This window comes from Lynx rufus, unplaced genomic scaffold (genome assembly GCF_022079265.1).
Source record: "Lynx rufus isolate CCGP_SWC_20201006 ecotype Redwood Valley unplaced genomic scaffold, mLynRuf1.p SCAF_8, whole genome shotgun sequence".
NCBI classification, from domain to species: Eukaryota; Metazoa; Chordata; class Mammalia; order Carnivora; family Felidae; genus Lynx; species Lynx rufus.
In genome coordinates this window covers 72,905,108-72,921,447 of record NW_025814896.1, presented here as the reverse complement: position 1 = coordinate 72,921,447, position 16,340 = coordinate 72,905,108, and the positions used below count along the sequence as shown (strand labels likewise).

The window sequence follows — 16,340 nt, the reverse complement described above, 5'->3', positions numbered from 1 at the left end:
CCAAAAAATGTGCATGTATAGAAAGAATGTCAAACTACACACGGTAAAATGTTACAATTTGGGGCGTCTGGGTGAAGAATATATGGGGATTCTTTGAGCTCTTTAAGCATGAAAATAATTCAAATCTAAAAGGTTTTAACAAAATTAATCCTTTAAATTTTGGTAAAAGGGCTGAAGTATGTATCATACTTAATCCTCTACCCCCCCCCCATAATTATCCCATTAATGAGTAATGCCTCCTATATATGTGGTCTTGCCTTGAGCCAAGTTTGATAATCTTGTTATGAAGACAGAGTCACACTAGTACTGGAGAATCATTATTGCATGCATTTTTATTCATTTTATTTTATTTTTAAGTTTATCAGATGTAATTGTCTCTTCCTCAAGGTGGATATTCTAAACCTACCCAAATTCTTGCTGGTGATAGGCCTGATAATCATTGGTTGCATTATGATAGCAAAAGTATACCGAGAACCAAAAAAGAATGGGAGTCAAGCTGCTTTGTGGAAAAAACTCACTGGGGATACTACACCTGGCCGCAGTAAGTGGCAGCTTGCCATATACATCGTTAAACAGCTTGTCTAGGATATAATTTGTTTTATCATTTTGGATGTTTGGAGAGATTCAGAGGCACTTAAAGCAGGTAGAGGTACATGCCACCAAAAACACACAATCTCTTTCTTTTTTCTTCTTCCTTCTTCTTTTTCTTTTGCTCCTACTAATGCTATGTATGCCTCAGTCCTGCCTTTTTCTTTATCTTTCCACTGAAACCCTTAGCCTTCTTAGTCCCACCCTTATGCATCTAAGGAGTTGTTAATAGCTGCTCTAAATTATATTCTTACCAATCACTATTACATATGCCTGAACCAGCCCAGAGAAATACTTATTCTTATTGTTGGCTCCAAGGACTTAATGTCACACAGTGACCAGATAGATTTTTAAGGCCAAGATTGTTAGCGATGTACTTATACCACCAAACTTAGCATCTGATTTAGAGTTCATTAAAAGTGCCTTCTAATGCTCTCTATGAAGCTCTACTATTTTTTCTATATGTATTACAAAATCAACTCTTACTGTGTAGGAATATGGTTGTTTATGCTGGTGTGGAAGAGCAGCCTAAGCTGGGCAGAAGCAGGGAAGATTTGACAGAGGTGAGCATTCCATTTTCACTGTGTGTAAACACTTACCCAGTACACATGAATCTTACTTTGGGCTTCTGATTTGTTTTCAAACGGAGTTCAGTGTATTTCAGGATATCACTAGGTAAACACTGGTAAACATGTACTCCCCATTCTGTTAGGGCCTATTGGCAAAAGTCTTTGTATTTAAGGTTACTCTCATGTTACTACCCCCACTTTACCTGGGTACTGCTTTATATAGTTATCTGCATGTTGCTTGTATCAGTTCTGTGTGGTAAGAAGCTTCTTGAGGGCAAAGATAATGCCTGGTTTTTAGGTGGGTTTTTGTTTATTTGTTTGGCTTTTAATTTTTTATTGCATATAAATGCTGGATACTCAGTAATTAGATGTTTGCAGATTTAAGTTGAAACCCCTTTGTTTTCATAAAGCTTATTTCTCCACCATTTTGAAAGTGGTTAAAGACTTGTAAGTTAATGTGTTTCTCAAGTAAGTTAATGATGTAGCTTTTTTTTTTTTTTTTTTTTTTTTTTTTTTTAAAGTAAGCCCTGTGTTTAATGTGAGGTTTGAACTCATGATCCTGAGATCAAGAGTCCCAGGCTTTACTGACTGAGCCAGGCAGGTGCCCCTAGCTTTTATTTTACAATTCAACAAAGTTTACCTTTTAACTTGTGATGTTTTATAAATAATGGAAATAATTTGTTGGGGTCTGGTTTATAGTTTGGGGGGTTTTCCTAAATTATACACCGGAAGGCACAATAGCTCTGTCTTCATTTCACAAGCAGCCTGATTATGGAATTCAAACTTGAAGGTCTGAAGGAAAAGTAAACTATTACGGATTTAGCATTTCTAGCTGATGATATTATTTTGGTTGTAGAAAGCCTCTATGAGAAGTAAAAACTCTACAACAAAAATAACAGCCTACCGTTGATAATTAAAACTTTACAATTGAATTTTGATGTTTCAGAATCCTGTTTTTAAATAGATCTTAAACCCTGAATGTTGTTTTGTTTTTTTTTTTTAACTTTATAGGCTGAACAGATTATATTTGATCATTTTTCTGATCCTAAATTTGTTGAACAGTTAATTACTTTTCTATCTTTAGAAGACAGAAAAGGAAAAGATAAGTTTAATCCTCGCCGTTTTTGCCTCTTTAAGGTAAATGTGTTATTTAATATCCTTCTTCATAAAGCTTAGTGACTATCAGTTTGTTGGTTCATAAGTTTTAAAGTCACAATTGAGTTTGGCCATCTGCCGTCTTCATCTAAAATGGCTCTGGAAGTTACCCCAGTCATATTGATCTTAGCTTAAAGTCTAGGAGTTTTTAAGAAAAGCCTTTAATATTTATCTCTAATATTTGTAATTAGAGCCTAAGGAGAAACCCACAAGACTATATGCATTTGATGTTCATTTGAGTTTTTTGAGGTGTGTGATACTTTTAAGGTCAGAAAGGTTAGTAATTTTGATTTCATTCATTATATTTTAATGCGATATGTAAAGTAACAGTTTTTATTTTAATTTGTAGACATTGGTAAAGCATTTCTACACTTGATCTTAGCCAAAAGGCTGAGAAGCGATTGTTAAAGCATTTCTAAAGGGAAGAACACTTGGGGTTTTATAACCACAGTAGTAATGTAAATAAACATAAGCATATTATCATTATAATGGAGTCATTTGAACACTGAAGAACTTTTTGTTGTTGTTGTTTTTATAGGGCATATTCAGAAACTTTGATGATGCGTTTCTGCCAATTCTGAAGCCCCATTTAGAACGTTTGGTTGCAGATTCACATGAAAGCACCCAGCGATGTGTTGCAGAAATTATAGCTGGTTTAATCAGAGGTTCTAAGCATTGGACATTTGAAAAGGTGATGTATTTGTACAGCACATTCCCTGTTAAAGCTATAATACCCACTTATGTAGTAGTTCCCAACACAGTAAGTATTAATACTGAAAATATGAAGTGTTCAAATTCCATATTGCTTTTGAGTATAGATCACAAACTAGTGGTGTAAAGGCAACATTCATTATCTTTTGGAATTTGAATTATTTGCCATCACTAGGAGAAGAACCCTAAAAAAAGATATTAATTACTCTTGAAAAATGGGAAGATCCTGATACTGGTCTTACATTATTGCATTGCCTCATGTGTGCCGGGCATGGGCTTCTCCCCTCATGAGGTGTTCTCTAGCTTCTCATTAAATCCTTTCTCTTAGGGGCTCCTGGGCAGCTCAGTCAGTTAAGTGTCCCACATGATTTCAGCTCAGGTCATGATCCCAGGGTTGTTGGATCCAGGCCCACATTGGGCTCTGCACTGAGAGCGTGGAGTCTGCTTCAGATTCTCTCCTTCTCTCTCTGCCTCTCCCCGGCTTGCGAGTGCACATTCGCACACACATACTTCCTCTCTCTCAAGAGTAATAAATAAACATTTTTTTAAAAATCCTTTCTCTTAGCCTTCTTGCTCATCTGCATCACTCGTTTAGTCTTACAGTCTGAGTCTGACATCCTTTTTTTAAGTATCCCTCCTTTTAATTGATAGATTTAGTTTTACACACCTACCCTAAGGTTAGTTTCTTAGCAAGATGGACTAGATTGAAAATATCCAGAATGCGAAAATACAAGGCAGGCCACCATTTCCTCAAGGAAGAGATGCAGCTGCTGGTTTTGGCAGACTTAATTATGCATACTTTTTGGGATTTGTAATATTGCCTTTTTCTTGTTCACATATCATGAAACAGTTTTATTTAAACATGTCATACATATCCTTGTCATCCTGTCTCTGTCATTTTGTAGTTACCTCTTTTCCAGAGCACATCTCCTTTCTTTATTAGTTGTTCATGGTACAGCTTTCCCCGCCCTCCCACCGCCACCTCAACGCCTGATGCTACCACTGGAAATTTTATCCCAATCCCTCCCTCCCCATTTGTCCTATGTAGGTCCTTTTGACTAAAGTGCAGTCCCTGGACCTGCAGCATGGGCATCACTCTGGAGCTTGTTAGAAAAGTAGGATCTCAGGTCTCACCTTGATCTAATGAATCAGAATCTGCATTTTATCAAGATCTCAAGGTGATTTGTATTCTCAGTAACCTGTGAGAAGCATCTATACACATGTATTTGCAGTCTCTGTATAAGAGCACTTTTAAAAGGCTTTTTATAGTAATCTAAAACTTGGAACTTGAAGATTATACTTCAGGCTAATACTGAATTGTATTAAAAAGTTGTTGCTTCTCATATTAGGACTTAATCAAGTGACCTCGATAAGCATACAAAACTTAGAAAAAAGAGGTTTTGTTTCAGTCCAGTGTACTATGTTACTCAAGATTTTTAAAAGGAAGCTTTTCAGTAGTATGAGATATTGTAAGGAACCATAAAAGGTGTCTCCTCTTTTCTGAATAGTTCACTTTTATACATGGGTATTTATGATGATAACATGGTGAAGTTAATTTTCCTGGATTATGTGGGTGTTCTAAGAAATAATTTAAATAAGTATCAGATCATGTATCTGTGTGTATTTCTAGGTAGGGAAAGATGGTTGAAAAGAAATGTTCTGAATATGTCATTAACTTTTCTCCATGTATTTCGTTTTGAGTAGGTGGAGAAGCTTTGGGAGCTTCTTTGCCCTCTGCTTAGAACAGCACTGTCCAACATTACAGTAGAAACTTACAATGACTGGGGAACTTGTATAGCGACATCCTGTGTAAGTGCTGCTTCTTTTTGTGTCTAACTGATCTATTCAAACTATTTCATGCCCTTTCTTAAAACCTGTGAAATCTCATTATATCTCCTGAGTCTTGAAATTTTTCTTCACGTTTTTGTCATCTAACATAATTAAAGATGGCTGTTTAGCCTTTCACATAAACCTTGAGTGATAATTCTTAAGTGATTATTAATTACATCTTCTTTGTCATGGTAATGCATTCTTAGATTAAATGGCAAATTGTATCAGATATCTGGAAATGTGACTTACATATAGTAAAAGCCAGATGATACAAGGTTATATAGATGTTACTTTCCACACTAAATATGTCCCTAGCTTGTAAACTTTGATTTAAAGACAATCCATTTAGCTAAGAACAGTTTTCTTACTATTAGTCTTTCTAACATGACCTATATTTGGATTTGACTAACCTATGAGTTTTAGTTTGATTTTCTCCTCTCATACTTGTATTTATTTATAATACTGCTAAAATAACAGGATCCAGAGGCGCCTGGGAGGCTCATTGGTTAAGCGTCCACCTACTGGTTTCAGCTTAGGTCATGATCTCACAGTTCGTGGGTTTGAACCCTGCGTCAGGCTCCGTGCTGACAGTATAGGGCCTGCTTGGGATTCTCTCTTTCTGCCCTTTCCCTGCTCATGTACATGCTCGCTCGCTCTCTCTCTCTCTCAAATAAATAAACTTAAAAAGAAAATTTTTTAAACTAACAGGATCTGGTATATATAGAAAATTGTAGGACCCCTCTTTTTATTGTTATTTTATGTTTTCAACACAGGAAAGCAGAGATCCCCGGAAACTTCATTGGCTCTTTGAGCTACTGTTGGAATCACCATTGAGTGGTGAAGGAGGATCCTTTGTAGATGCATGGTAAATAAAAAGAAAACTTACAAGGTTAACAAAAGATTTTGCAACAAAAGATAACAGCTTTGCTCTTGATGTGTAAATGGAAGTGAACTGTCTATACTCCTAAAGGCTAGATGATGTAACTGTTTTCTTGTGAGAGATGAATGATCCAGTTCAGTACAATTTATGACACTAAGTAGAGTTATTTCTCCAGCTGGGAAGAAGTAGAAATGGAGGCAACCTGAGCAATTCAGACAAAATTTAGATTCAGCCATCTCCACTGTCAGATCTTTTCTTTTGGGGCTGCTTTTTTATGCCATGACAACACTAACTTCTTCATCACATCCTCTCCTTTTTCACTCTTTCTTATTAGGAAAGAACAGAGTAATCCTTTCAAGGAAAAGTATTCTTGGTGTGGGATATAAGGAGCTGGAAAAAATTAGTAGACTAGAGAAGGAAATCTAGGTAATCTTGTTAACAAGAATAACAATTTGTTGCTATTACTATTTAATGGGGAATATTGTGATGCTTAGAAATCAATTCATATTCTCAAGTCAGTATTTCTTTTGATTATGTAGTAGTGGAGAGGAAATGAGAATACAGAGAAAATGATGCAGTAAAAGTAATAAAATCTTCATAAAGGTGCTGTTTTGAATTGTCCATTTTATTATTTATTAGGTAAGAAAATGAAACAATTTGAAGTAGAGTCTAGACTCCATTAATCTATACTGTCATATGGAAAGGCAGGGACAGGCTCTAACACAACTGTCCTGTGCTTTAATTCTAGTCGACTCTATGTGCTGCAAGGTGGCCTTGCCCAGCAAGAGTGGAGAGTGCCAGAGCTATTGCACAGACTACTGAAGTACTTGGAACCCAAACTCACCCAGGTTTACAAAAATGTTAGGGAAAGAATAGGGAGGTAGGTATTATTTTCTCTGTGGTATGGTATACTTCTTGAGTTCTTTTTTTAAATTAAATTTTAGTGTCTCATAGTACTGGTTATGTTATATTGAATTCCATGGTACTCTTCAAGTAGTGTTATATATTGTGTTTGGGACACTAGACAGGAGGCCATCATGTAAAACAGGACAGCAGTGAGCTCATAAGCCAGAGGTGAGCATTTGACTGGTTCTCAGTGCCTCCAAATTCTAGGCACAGCACGAGAGACTCTCTCACAGGAGTCATCATTCAAATATTTATTTTGCTTGGGTCATCGCTTTTGAACCTTAGTTTTATTGATAATGTGGGATTTCTTCTCATTATACATATTTCGTTTCACAGTGTGCTGACCTACATATTTATGATAGATGTTTCTTTGCCAAACACGGCGCCAACAGCATCCCCTCGGGTCCCTGAGTTTACTGCTCGAATTCTAGACAAACTGAAACCCCTCATGGATGTGGATGAAGAAATTCAGAACCATGTTATGGAAGAAAATGGAATTGGTGAAGAAGATGAACGAACTCAAGGCATTAAACTCTTGAAAACTAGTGAGTGGCTAAAATTAATAGAAACTCACTTAAAAACAGACAATTTATAACTGGGGTGGGGGGGAACCGAACAAAACAGACATTTATTTAGATCATCCTTTTGTCGTTCCCCCCCCCCCCTTATTTTTACCTTGGTAAAACATACATAATATAAAATTTACAGTTTGGTGGCATCAAATACATTCATGTTGTTGTACAACCATTGCCTTCGTCCATTTCCATTACTTCATCTTGCAGAACTGAAGCTCTGCACCCAATATTCCTATCTGTAAATTCTTGTTCCCACCCTCCCGTTGCCCTGGCAGCCACCATTCCACTCGGTCTCTGAATTTGCCTATTCTAGGTACTTCATATAAGTGGAATCATACATTATTTGTCCTCTTATGCCTGTTTTTTTTAACTTTGCATAGTGTTTTCAATATTTATCCATTTATCTGTTGAGGGACATGTAGGCTATTTGTGCCTTTTGGCTACTGTGAATAATGCTGCTGTGAGCAGTATTGTATGGGTATCTGTTTTGAGTCCCTGTTTTCAATTCTTTGAGATATTGGAAGTGGAATTGCTGGACCATATGGTAATTCTATGTTTGACTTAATTTTTAAGAGCAACCAAGCTCTTTTCTTCTGGCTGCACCTTTTTCTATTCCTACCAGCAAGCACTGCAAGAGGGTTGCATTTTTTTCATGCTCACGCCAATGCTTGTTTTCTGTTTTTGTGACTTACAACTATCCAGATGAGTGTGAAAAAGATAACCCCGTGTTTTTTGTTTTGTTTTGTTTTGTTTTTAATTTTTTTTTTCAATGTTTATTTATTTTTGGGACAGAGAGAGACAGCATGAACGGGGGAGGGGCAGAGAGAGAGGGAGACACAGAATCGGAAACAGGCTCCAGGCTCTGAGCCATCAGCCCAGAGCCCGACGCGGGGCTCGAACTCACGGACCGCGAGATCGTGACCTGGCTGAAGTCGGACCCTTAACCGACTGCGCCACCCAGGCGCCCCGATAACCCCGTGGTTTTGATGTGTTTCCCTAATGATCAGTAGTTAAACATCTTTTTATTTGCTAATTCCCCCCCCCCTTTTTTTTTTTTTTTAATCTTTGGAGAAATGTCTCTTCAAGTCTCTTCAAGTCCTTTGCCCATGTTTGGACTAGGTTATTAATTTTGTTATTGAGTTGGAGATCTTTATATATTCTGGATATCAACCCCTTATCTCATAATACGATTTGCAAATATTTTCTCACTCAGTGGTTTGTCTTTTTACTGTCTAATATTAGTATCCTTTGATACCAAAGTTTTTAATTTTGATGAAGTCTAATTTATCTATTTTCCCTTTTGTTGTCTTTGTTTTTGGTATCATATCCAAGAAATCATTGCCAAATCCAATGTCATGAAGTTTTTCCTTTAAGTTTTTTTTAAGAGTTTTGTACTTATAGTTCTTAAGTTTAGATCTTTAATCCACTCTGAGTTAATTTTTGTATATGGTGTAAGGTGAGGGTCAGCTTCATTCTTTTGCTGATGGGTACCCAGTTTCCTGGCACCATTTGTTGAAAAGACTCATTTCTTTATTGAATATGGCACTCTTACTGAAAATTAGCCATATGTGTGAGGGCTTATAGACTCTCTAGTTTATTCCACTGGTCTTTATGTCTGTCTGTCCTTATGTCAGTGCCACACTATTTTGAATACTGTAGTTACTAGTAAGTTTTGAAATCTGGAAGTATGAATCCTCTAACTTTGTTCTTTTTCAAAATTGTCTTGGTTATCGGAAGTGTCTTGTTACTTTTATATTTAAAATTTTTTCAAGCATTCTAAGTATAAACAACTAACTTATCACTTTTACTGCATGAAAATTAATGAAGGCTAGTTTTAATTTGTAGTTGGTGTTGCTATTTAGTAGGTTGTTAATAATTTTGCTGATTCATTTTTGAGAGTGGCTTTGGTACCCTCGTTGGTTGACACCCGTTATTGTGGTTCCTGTCATCATGCTGATTAGTAAGTGTCTAATTTATGAAGTAACGTAGATGATCTCTTTCTTAGTATTGAAGAGTTAGTTACCGGAGTTATCAGAGTGACTCTCTGACACCAGCACTACAATATTATTCTACTTTTTGCTCTCTGACTATATAGCAAAGACTGATTCTGTGTGTGTGTTTTCAAATAGTATTGAAATGGCTGATGGCTAGTGCCGGAAGATCCTTCTCTACAGCTGTCACAGAACAACTTCAACTTCTACCTTTGTTTTTTAAGGTAAGTTTATGGCTGAAATTAAGAATGCATCACCCTCTGTTAACTAACTGGAATCTAAATAACAACTTGGAAAGGAGGGGAAAAAAAAGAATGCATCCCCTTCTGACCTTCACCGGGAATTTATATTTTATATTTATCATCTGATGGCTTATAGTTTTATAGACTGTGTAGGAGCTGGTTGGATCTCTAAGAAGTAGAATAGTTGCAGGGAAATCATGAGGTGATGGTAGTTTAATACTTGTTTAAATAATCTTTTTAGCATTTGGTAAGCCTAGGATCTTGACAGATACGTGAAGAGTTCATAGACAGTACTGTTTTACCGATAACCAATTTCAAAGTAATAGTTTAGGAAAATATTCGTAAATTAAAAAAAAAAAAGACACAATGAAGTTTTTGAATGTAGCTATTTCTGATTTTTTTTATTTAGTGTATAATCTGAGGTTTTATTAAATATTCTACATACAGTATATCGTATTTATTTTACAGTGTTCATTGGGACTATAATAGCTTGTAACAAATATCTGCCAGAAATAACTTGTTTCTGGTAATCCTATAACGACATTGACAAAAGGTATAACCTGAGGTGGTTCTAATTATCATCTAGTCGGATGATGAAGCTAATGAACTAAGGTCGCAGACTGATACATTGGCTGCCACAGTTGTAGTCCACAGTCACATGTGGTTAGGAAGCAGTCTGGTATCACTGCACATTTGGAACCGTTGGGACAGACATCACCACTACTTGACAGTTACTGTTCAATATAGTTACCATTTCAGTAGGAACGTCCTTGTTACTGTTTCTCACCAAGTATAATGCTAAACTTCTGTTTTGCCACAGTATACTTTGTCTTTGGGAAATTTCAAAAAATAGAGCTCTACATAGTAATTTTCAAAAGATTCACCACTAAAATACTTCTAAGAATTCTGTGTAGGGCCTAAAGCCCATGAGCACCTCTGGGATCTTTTGGGATAGAAGAATGGACAGTAGCTATTAGTGTATATAGGTCCATGTTACTTGTAAGTCATTGGGGTACATAGGGTTTTTCTTTAGGTCAGTGGTGCTTAAACTTTTCTCCACTGCCACATAAGCAGTGGATATAGAACATGATCTCATAGGTTCTTACATGCATAATGTGCGGTGAACTTGGGGATAGTTGGAGTTCTACCCCTTTCTTTCACTTAGAAAGAAAGAAAGAAAGAAAGAGAAAGAAAGAAAGAAAGAAAGAAAGAAAGAAAGAAAGAAAGAAAGAAAGAAAGGAAGAGAGGGAGGGAAACGGGGAGGGAGGAAGGAGAGCAGAGCCTGGCTGGCTCATTTGGAAGGGCATGTTACTCTTGATCTCAGGGTTGGGAGTTTCAGTCCCATGTTAGGGGTAGAATTTAAAAAAAAAAAAAAAAATCAGTAAGGAGGTGTATGAGAGTGAGGTTTGATAGAAGGATATTTTGAATCCATGTGACATTTATAAAACTGAAATCATCAGAAAGCTGTATTGTATGAATTGCTTGTGACAGGCCTAACATTTCACCTGCATCTTCAGATGTTGAGATTGAGAATCTGCTTTAGGTCATCATGGTGAGTGGGGTCTGGGGTACAAAGACACTATATAGCACACAAATGAGCAGTCAGTTTGCATGCACATCAGCTTTGTAGAGTGAAGGTAAAGAAAGGAGTCTGAAAGCACATTGTTGCTTATTAAACTGTGGGAGGCACTCAGAAATGGTAGGAGATGAGATCAGAAATTCTGTTTTGGACATACTTGAGATGCTTCTTAGATTCTAAATAAAGTGTTATATATCTCATCCCACAAAAAACAGTTGTGTAGCAATTCAAAAAACAAAAAACCTTGAAATCTATATCAAAGTGCAAGTTTCTATTATTTGCCTATTCTAGTTGAAGAGTCTGCATACCGCTAAAGGTTAAAGGAGGAGGATTTTCAAACAGGAATAGTTTACACAACATTGGCTTTAGACTTAAAAAAAGAGACCTACTTTAAAATCCTGTTTGTGAGAGGTGCAATTTTGTGATCTTGCACAGGCTACTGAACTTGTAAGACTGACTCCTTATATATAAAGTGAGGGATAATACCAATATCCCTCACAGAGTTGTTGCAAGGATGAAATGAGACAATGCCTGTAAAGCAGAGAGCACGGTGTCAGATACTTGTATATATTGTAATTATTGTAGATTATTTTTGTTAATAATCTTTAAGTGCTTTTTATTTTGTTTATTTTTAATTTTTTTTAGTATTTATTTTTGTGAGAGAGAGAGAGCAAGGGAGGGACAGAGCGAGAAGGAGACACAGAATCCAAAGCAGGCTCTAGGCTCTGAGCTGTCAGCACAGACCCCAATGTTGTGAGTTCAAATGAACTCACAGAACTTATGAGCTGTAAGATCATGACCTGAGCTGAAGTCAGACACTTAACTGACTAAGCCACCCAGGCGCCCCTAACCGCATTTTAGTTTGGAATAATAAAGAGTTCTGATGACTACAATCAGGGAGGAAGAGAGGATGTATTATATATCTTATTTCAGACTTCACTAAGGGCTCATCAAAACTCACCACTGTACAATAATAGTTTTGCATATACCAAACTTAGAGAAAAATTTACAGATGTTGTACAAAGTTACATGCCATTGGGGTGACTGGGTGGCTCAGTCAGAAATTAATAGATCACTTAGAAATATCTAGGCAGTTCAGTACCTGGGGACCTAGGTAACAGAATTTAACAGCCTCCTCAAGATGCTGTCTCCTTGCATTTCTCTCTTCAAGATTTCAGATGTCCAGGAGCACCTAGGTGGCTCAGTCAGTTGAGCGTCTAACTTCAGCTCAGGTCATGATCTCACGGTTTGTGAGTTCAAGCCCCACGTCGGGCTCTGTGCTGACAGCTCGGAGCCTGGAGCCTGCTTCAGATTCTGTGTCTCCTTCTCTCTCTGCCCCTTCCCCACTCACACTCTATTTCTCTCTCCTTCAAAAATAAACATTTAAAAAAAAATTAAAAAAAAAAAAAAAAGATTTCAGGTGTCCAGAAGAAGTCTCATTGGCTGGGCTTGGGTCTCTTGCTACACTTTGGCTAGGCTGTATGATCCCTTGATTGACAGACCTACCAGAATGACAGAAAAGGATGCTTTTCCAAAGTTAATCAAACTGTTGTTATCAGCAGGAGGGATGAATAAATTGGCAAAGAAATGCACATATTTATGCTACAGATAGACCATAAAACACCTTTCTTACTTCGTATCTTAAGGAAAACCCAAATCACTGTATGTCAGTCTGTTCTGTAGTGTGACCAGAAAGCAAATGATAATAATTAGCATTACCCGAAGAAAGCCCCTAAATTTCATGGGCACATTTTTCCCCAAACTTTTTATTTCAAAATAATAATGATGCACAGGAAGTTACAAAGATAGTTCAAAGAGGTCTCACATACTCTTCACTCAATTTTCTCTAGTAGTTACATTTTTTTTAAACTGCAGTGTATTCTCAACATCAGAAAATTGAAATCGTTTAACCAATTTATACTGTGTATAAGTCTATACACCCCTTCGGTGTATACCCCCTTCGGTCCCAGATGAACATTCGCAAACTTTAAGGTTGTGTGAATCTTCGTGTTTCTATAACTACACATATGGTAGTTAGAACATTAAGACAGTGTACACATGTGTTATTTTAAAAGTCATATCTAGAAAGAAAAATAATGCTTTTAAGAAAATATTAAAGTTGAAAATTTTAAAGTTGAAGTGAGTTGGTATGATTCAGGCAAACTTACCTATAGAGCAGTTGCTGATAAAGAAATGTAGATGTTGTTTCTTGAGATGAACTAAGAAGAAAGTACTTTTGTGGAGATGGCCTGGCTCAGTTGGTAGAGCCTGTGACTCTGGATCTTGGGGGTCATGAGTTTGAGCCCCATAGTGGGTACAAAGGTTACTTAAACAAATATATAAATACTTTTTTAAAAAAGTGTTGGAGGGGGAGTACTCTTCCAAACTTAGAGGCTTTATTTGTAACTGAAAAGGTTTTCGTTCCACAAACAGGATGTTGTTCATAGAGAAAATCCCTGCAAAGTAAAATATCTAAGATATTTGGGGGTGCCTGCCTGGTTCAGTCAGAAGAGCATGTGACTCTTGATCTCAAGGTTGTGAGTTCTACCCCACATTGGGAGTAGAGATTACTTAAATAAATAAAAACTTGAAAAATTATATCTAAGAGATTTTTATCTCACTGGCATATAAAAGTAGTCTATTCCAAATGAATTGTTATCCTATGCTGGTAATTAATAATGGTTAATTTGCTGCTTTGGAACATGATATTCTTTATAGTGAAGTTTATCCATTGGACTTCAGGATTTTACTGGTTTTAGTAGAACATTTTAATCTGTTCTCAACTTGAGAACATTATGTCCTAATTTTATTCATAAAACAAATTTTTTTCATGAATGGTAGGAAGAGAGACTACTGATTCAATAGGTGAGTGAGTCACCTTAAATTTTTCTGGTGGTAATGGTAGGCCTGGCAGCAAATGAGTATCTTCTTTTTTATACTACAGTTCAACTAACCAAACTCTAAACCACCTCATTTTTATTGTGGAGGAGTTAAATGACAAAGGAAAACAGCTCCATCTACATGGCCTGGACATTTGTACTGTTGGGTATTTGTAATAATTTTTACGCTGAATTTGTTTGGTGTGTATCTGTTTATACCTTTGTGAACACACCTGTACCATACACCAGTTTGGTTGGTGTGTGTATGGGTTTGTTGTACAAAAACTAGAACTAGTTCAAGCTGCAAATTGATAAGGGCCATCTTTTCACATAACTGCCTCTCTTTATAATGACGACTGTATTACCGTTTAATCAGTTTTCTGTGGATGGTCACTGGTTATTCCCAGCTTTTGGCTGTTAAAAAAACAGTGATAATAGTCTTTTGCAAATATGAGTATTTTTGTAGGATAATTGCTGTGTATGAAATTGCTGTGTAAAAGGTCTGTTTGTGTTGGTAATTTTAGTGGATACTGCCCTCCAAAGAGCCTGTCTTATCTCTTTCCCGCAAACCCTGATGTTTCTTAAATCTTTGATGGTCAAATAAAAATTATTGTTCTTGGGGTGCCTGGTTGGCATGCAGCTCTTACTCTCAGGGTTGTGACTTCAAGCCCCACTTTGGACATGGATCCTACTTTAAATAAATAAATAATTAAAAATAAAATCACTGTACCTCTTTAGTGAGACTGCCTCCTTGTACATTGGCTCTTTTTATTTTTCTGCCAGCTATCTGTATTTTGCCAGTTTTCTTTTGTGTTATAAAGGTGTTCCATTTTCATAAGTTTCTTTATTTTTAATGATGTTTTGAAGTTTGCTAGTCCAAGATTATTTTTTTAAACAACTTTTGTCTTATTTTTATGGTTTTATCTTTTGAATTTAAATTCGCAGTATAAGATAGAAAATTGATATGATTACTTTTATATAAAGTATTGATGTAAAGGTACAGCTTACTTTTCAAGATAATCTATCTTTTCTCGATTGATTTGAGATGGAATCTGATATGCTGGTTTTAGTAAAGTCTGCTAAGGGAAATTAACATGGTGAATTAGTTTACTCTACTTGGAGGTTTAGTTGTTAAAGAAAAATTATTCTGATACCTGTTAAAATCATAAGGAAGACTTTATTTAGGTCTGTTGCAATAGGTGTCAAGACTGAGTAGGGGAGAGAGACTGGGCTCCAAGCCTAATACAGCAGACAGCTGCGGATACTTAGCCAACAAGACGAATGGGAGGAGGTGTCAGTGGATAGTGTACTAAGAGGAGACGTCAAGGGCAGGGGATTCCTGCTAAACTGACTTGACAGGATTCTTCCTGAAAAGCAGCCCATGACGATCAGATACCAAAGGTGGAGGTCAGGAATTGGATCACATACAGAGGGTGAGGTCTTCTCTAAAAACAGACTTGTCAGGATTCTTGCTACAACTGGACTCAGCAGGCCCAAGGACTAAAAGAGAGCTCAGAGTAACCAGGCTAAAGCTGGGTAAATAAGGATAGTTAAAGGCATGGTTAAGTTCCCATTTGTTATGGGTATGCAAAGAAATTTGGGAATACTAAACTTTGAATATCTCCCCTAAATTGACTTCCTTAGTGTTTTAGAAAAAAATAATTTTTTTCCCATATTAAAGCTATACTTTCAGAAGAAACAAGAGAGGTAGGTGCCTGGGTGATTCAGTCGGTTAAGTGTCTGACTTTGGCTCAGGTCCTGATCTCACAGTTTGAGTTCAAGCCCTGCATCCAGCTCCCTGCTGTCAGTGTGGAGCCTTCAGATCCTGTCTCTCCTCTCGGCCCCTTCTCCATGCACACACATGTGCGCTCTCTCTCTCTCTCTCTCTCTCTTTCTCAAAAATAAATAAATTTTGAAAAAAGAAATAAAATATACTTACGCTGTTTTAGAGGACACTTATTTAAGGGTTGGGGACAAAGAAGGCTACCTAAGTGTACTTTATTTTACCAATTTGTCTTTGGAGACTTAAAAATACTTTTTATGATCAGAAAACAAAATTAAATGAAAATTCCCTTTACAAAAAGCGAAATGAAATGAATCTCACCTCACTATGTAACTGGTTGTAAGGATAAATACACAGAGTGGTGACTTTTAAAACAGAAAATCAGGGTGCCTGGGTGGCTCAGTCAGTTAAGCGTCTGACTCTTGATAATGGCTCAGGTCATGATTTCACGGTTCATGAGATCCAGTCCCACATTAGGCTCTGCGTGCTCTCTCGCTCTCTCTCAAAATAAATAAACTTAAAAAAAATCATGCATGCCTTGTGAGAAATGCATCCTCTAATATTGGAATGAAGCTATTATGTTATTTAATGAAGAGCAAATATTAATTGCCAATAGTGTTAAAAAAAAAATTCAACAGAATAAATTTGAAGA

At 36.6% G+C, this 16,340-nt stretch overlaps 1 protein-coding gene across 3 annotated transcripts in view; it reads left to right on the top strand.

The window, feature by feature from the left end:
• PSME4 (proteasome activator subunit 4) overlaps positions 1-16,340 on the top strand; it is a 103,994-nt gene that overhangs the window by 77,205 nt on the left and 10,449 nt on the right. For all 3 annotated transcript variants that reach the window (XM_047069964.1, XM_047069962.1, XM_047069965.1), the window contains 9 exons: positions 388-541; positions 1,082-1,151; positions 2,169-2,294; positions 2,851-3,003; positions 4,728-4,832; positions 5,627-5,718; positions 6,482-6,613; positions 6,976-7,184; positions 9,344-9,429. In XM_047069964.1, the coding sequence (XP_046925920.1) occupies positions 388-541; positions 1,082-1,151; positions 2,169-2,294; positions 2,851-3,003; positions 4,728-4,832; positions 5,627-5,718; positions 6,482-6,613; positions 6,976-7,184; positions 9,344-9,429 (1,127 nt within the window). The remainder of the gene's footprint in view (positions 1-387; positions 542-1,081; positions 1,152-2,168; positions 2,295-2,850; positions 3,004-4,727; positions 4,833-5,626; positions 5,719-6,481; positions 6,614-6,975; positions 7,185-9,343; positions 9,430-16,340) is intronic.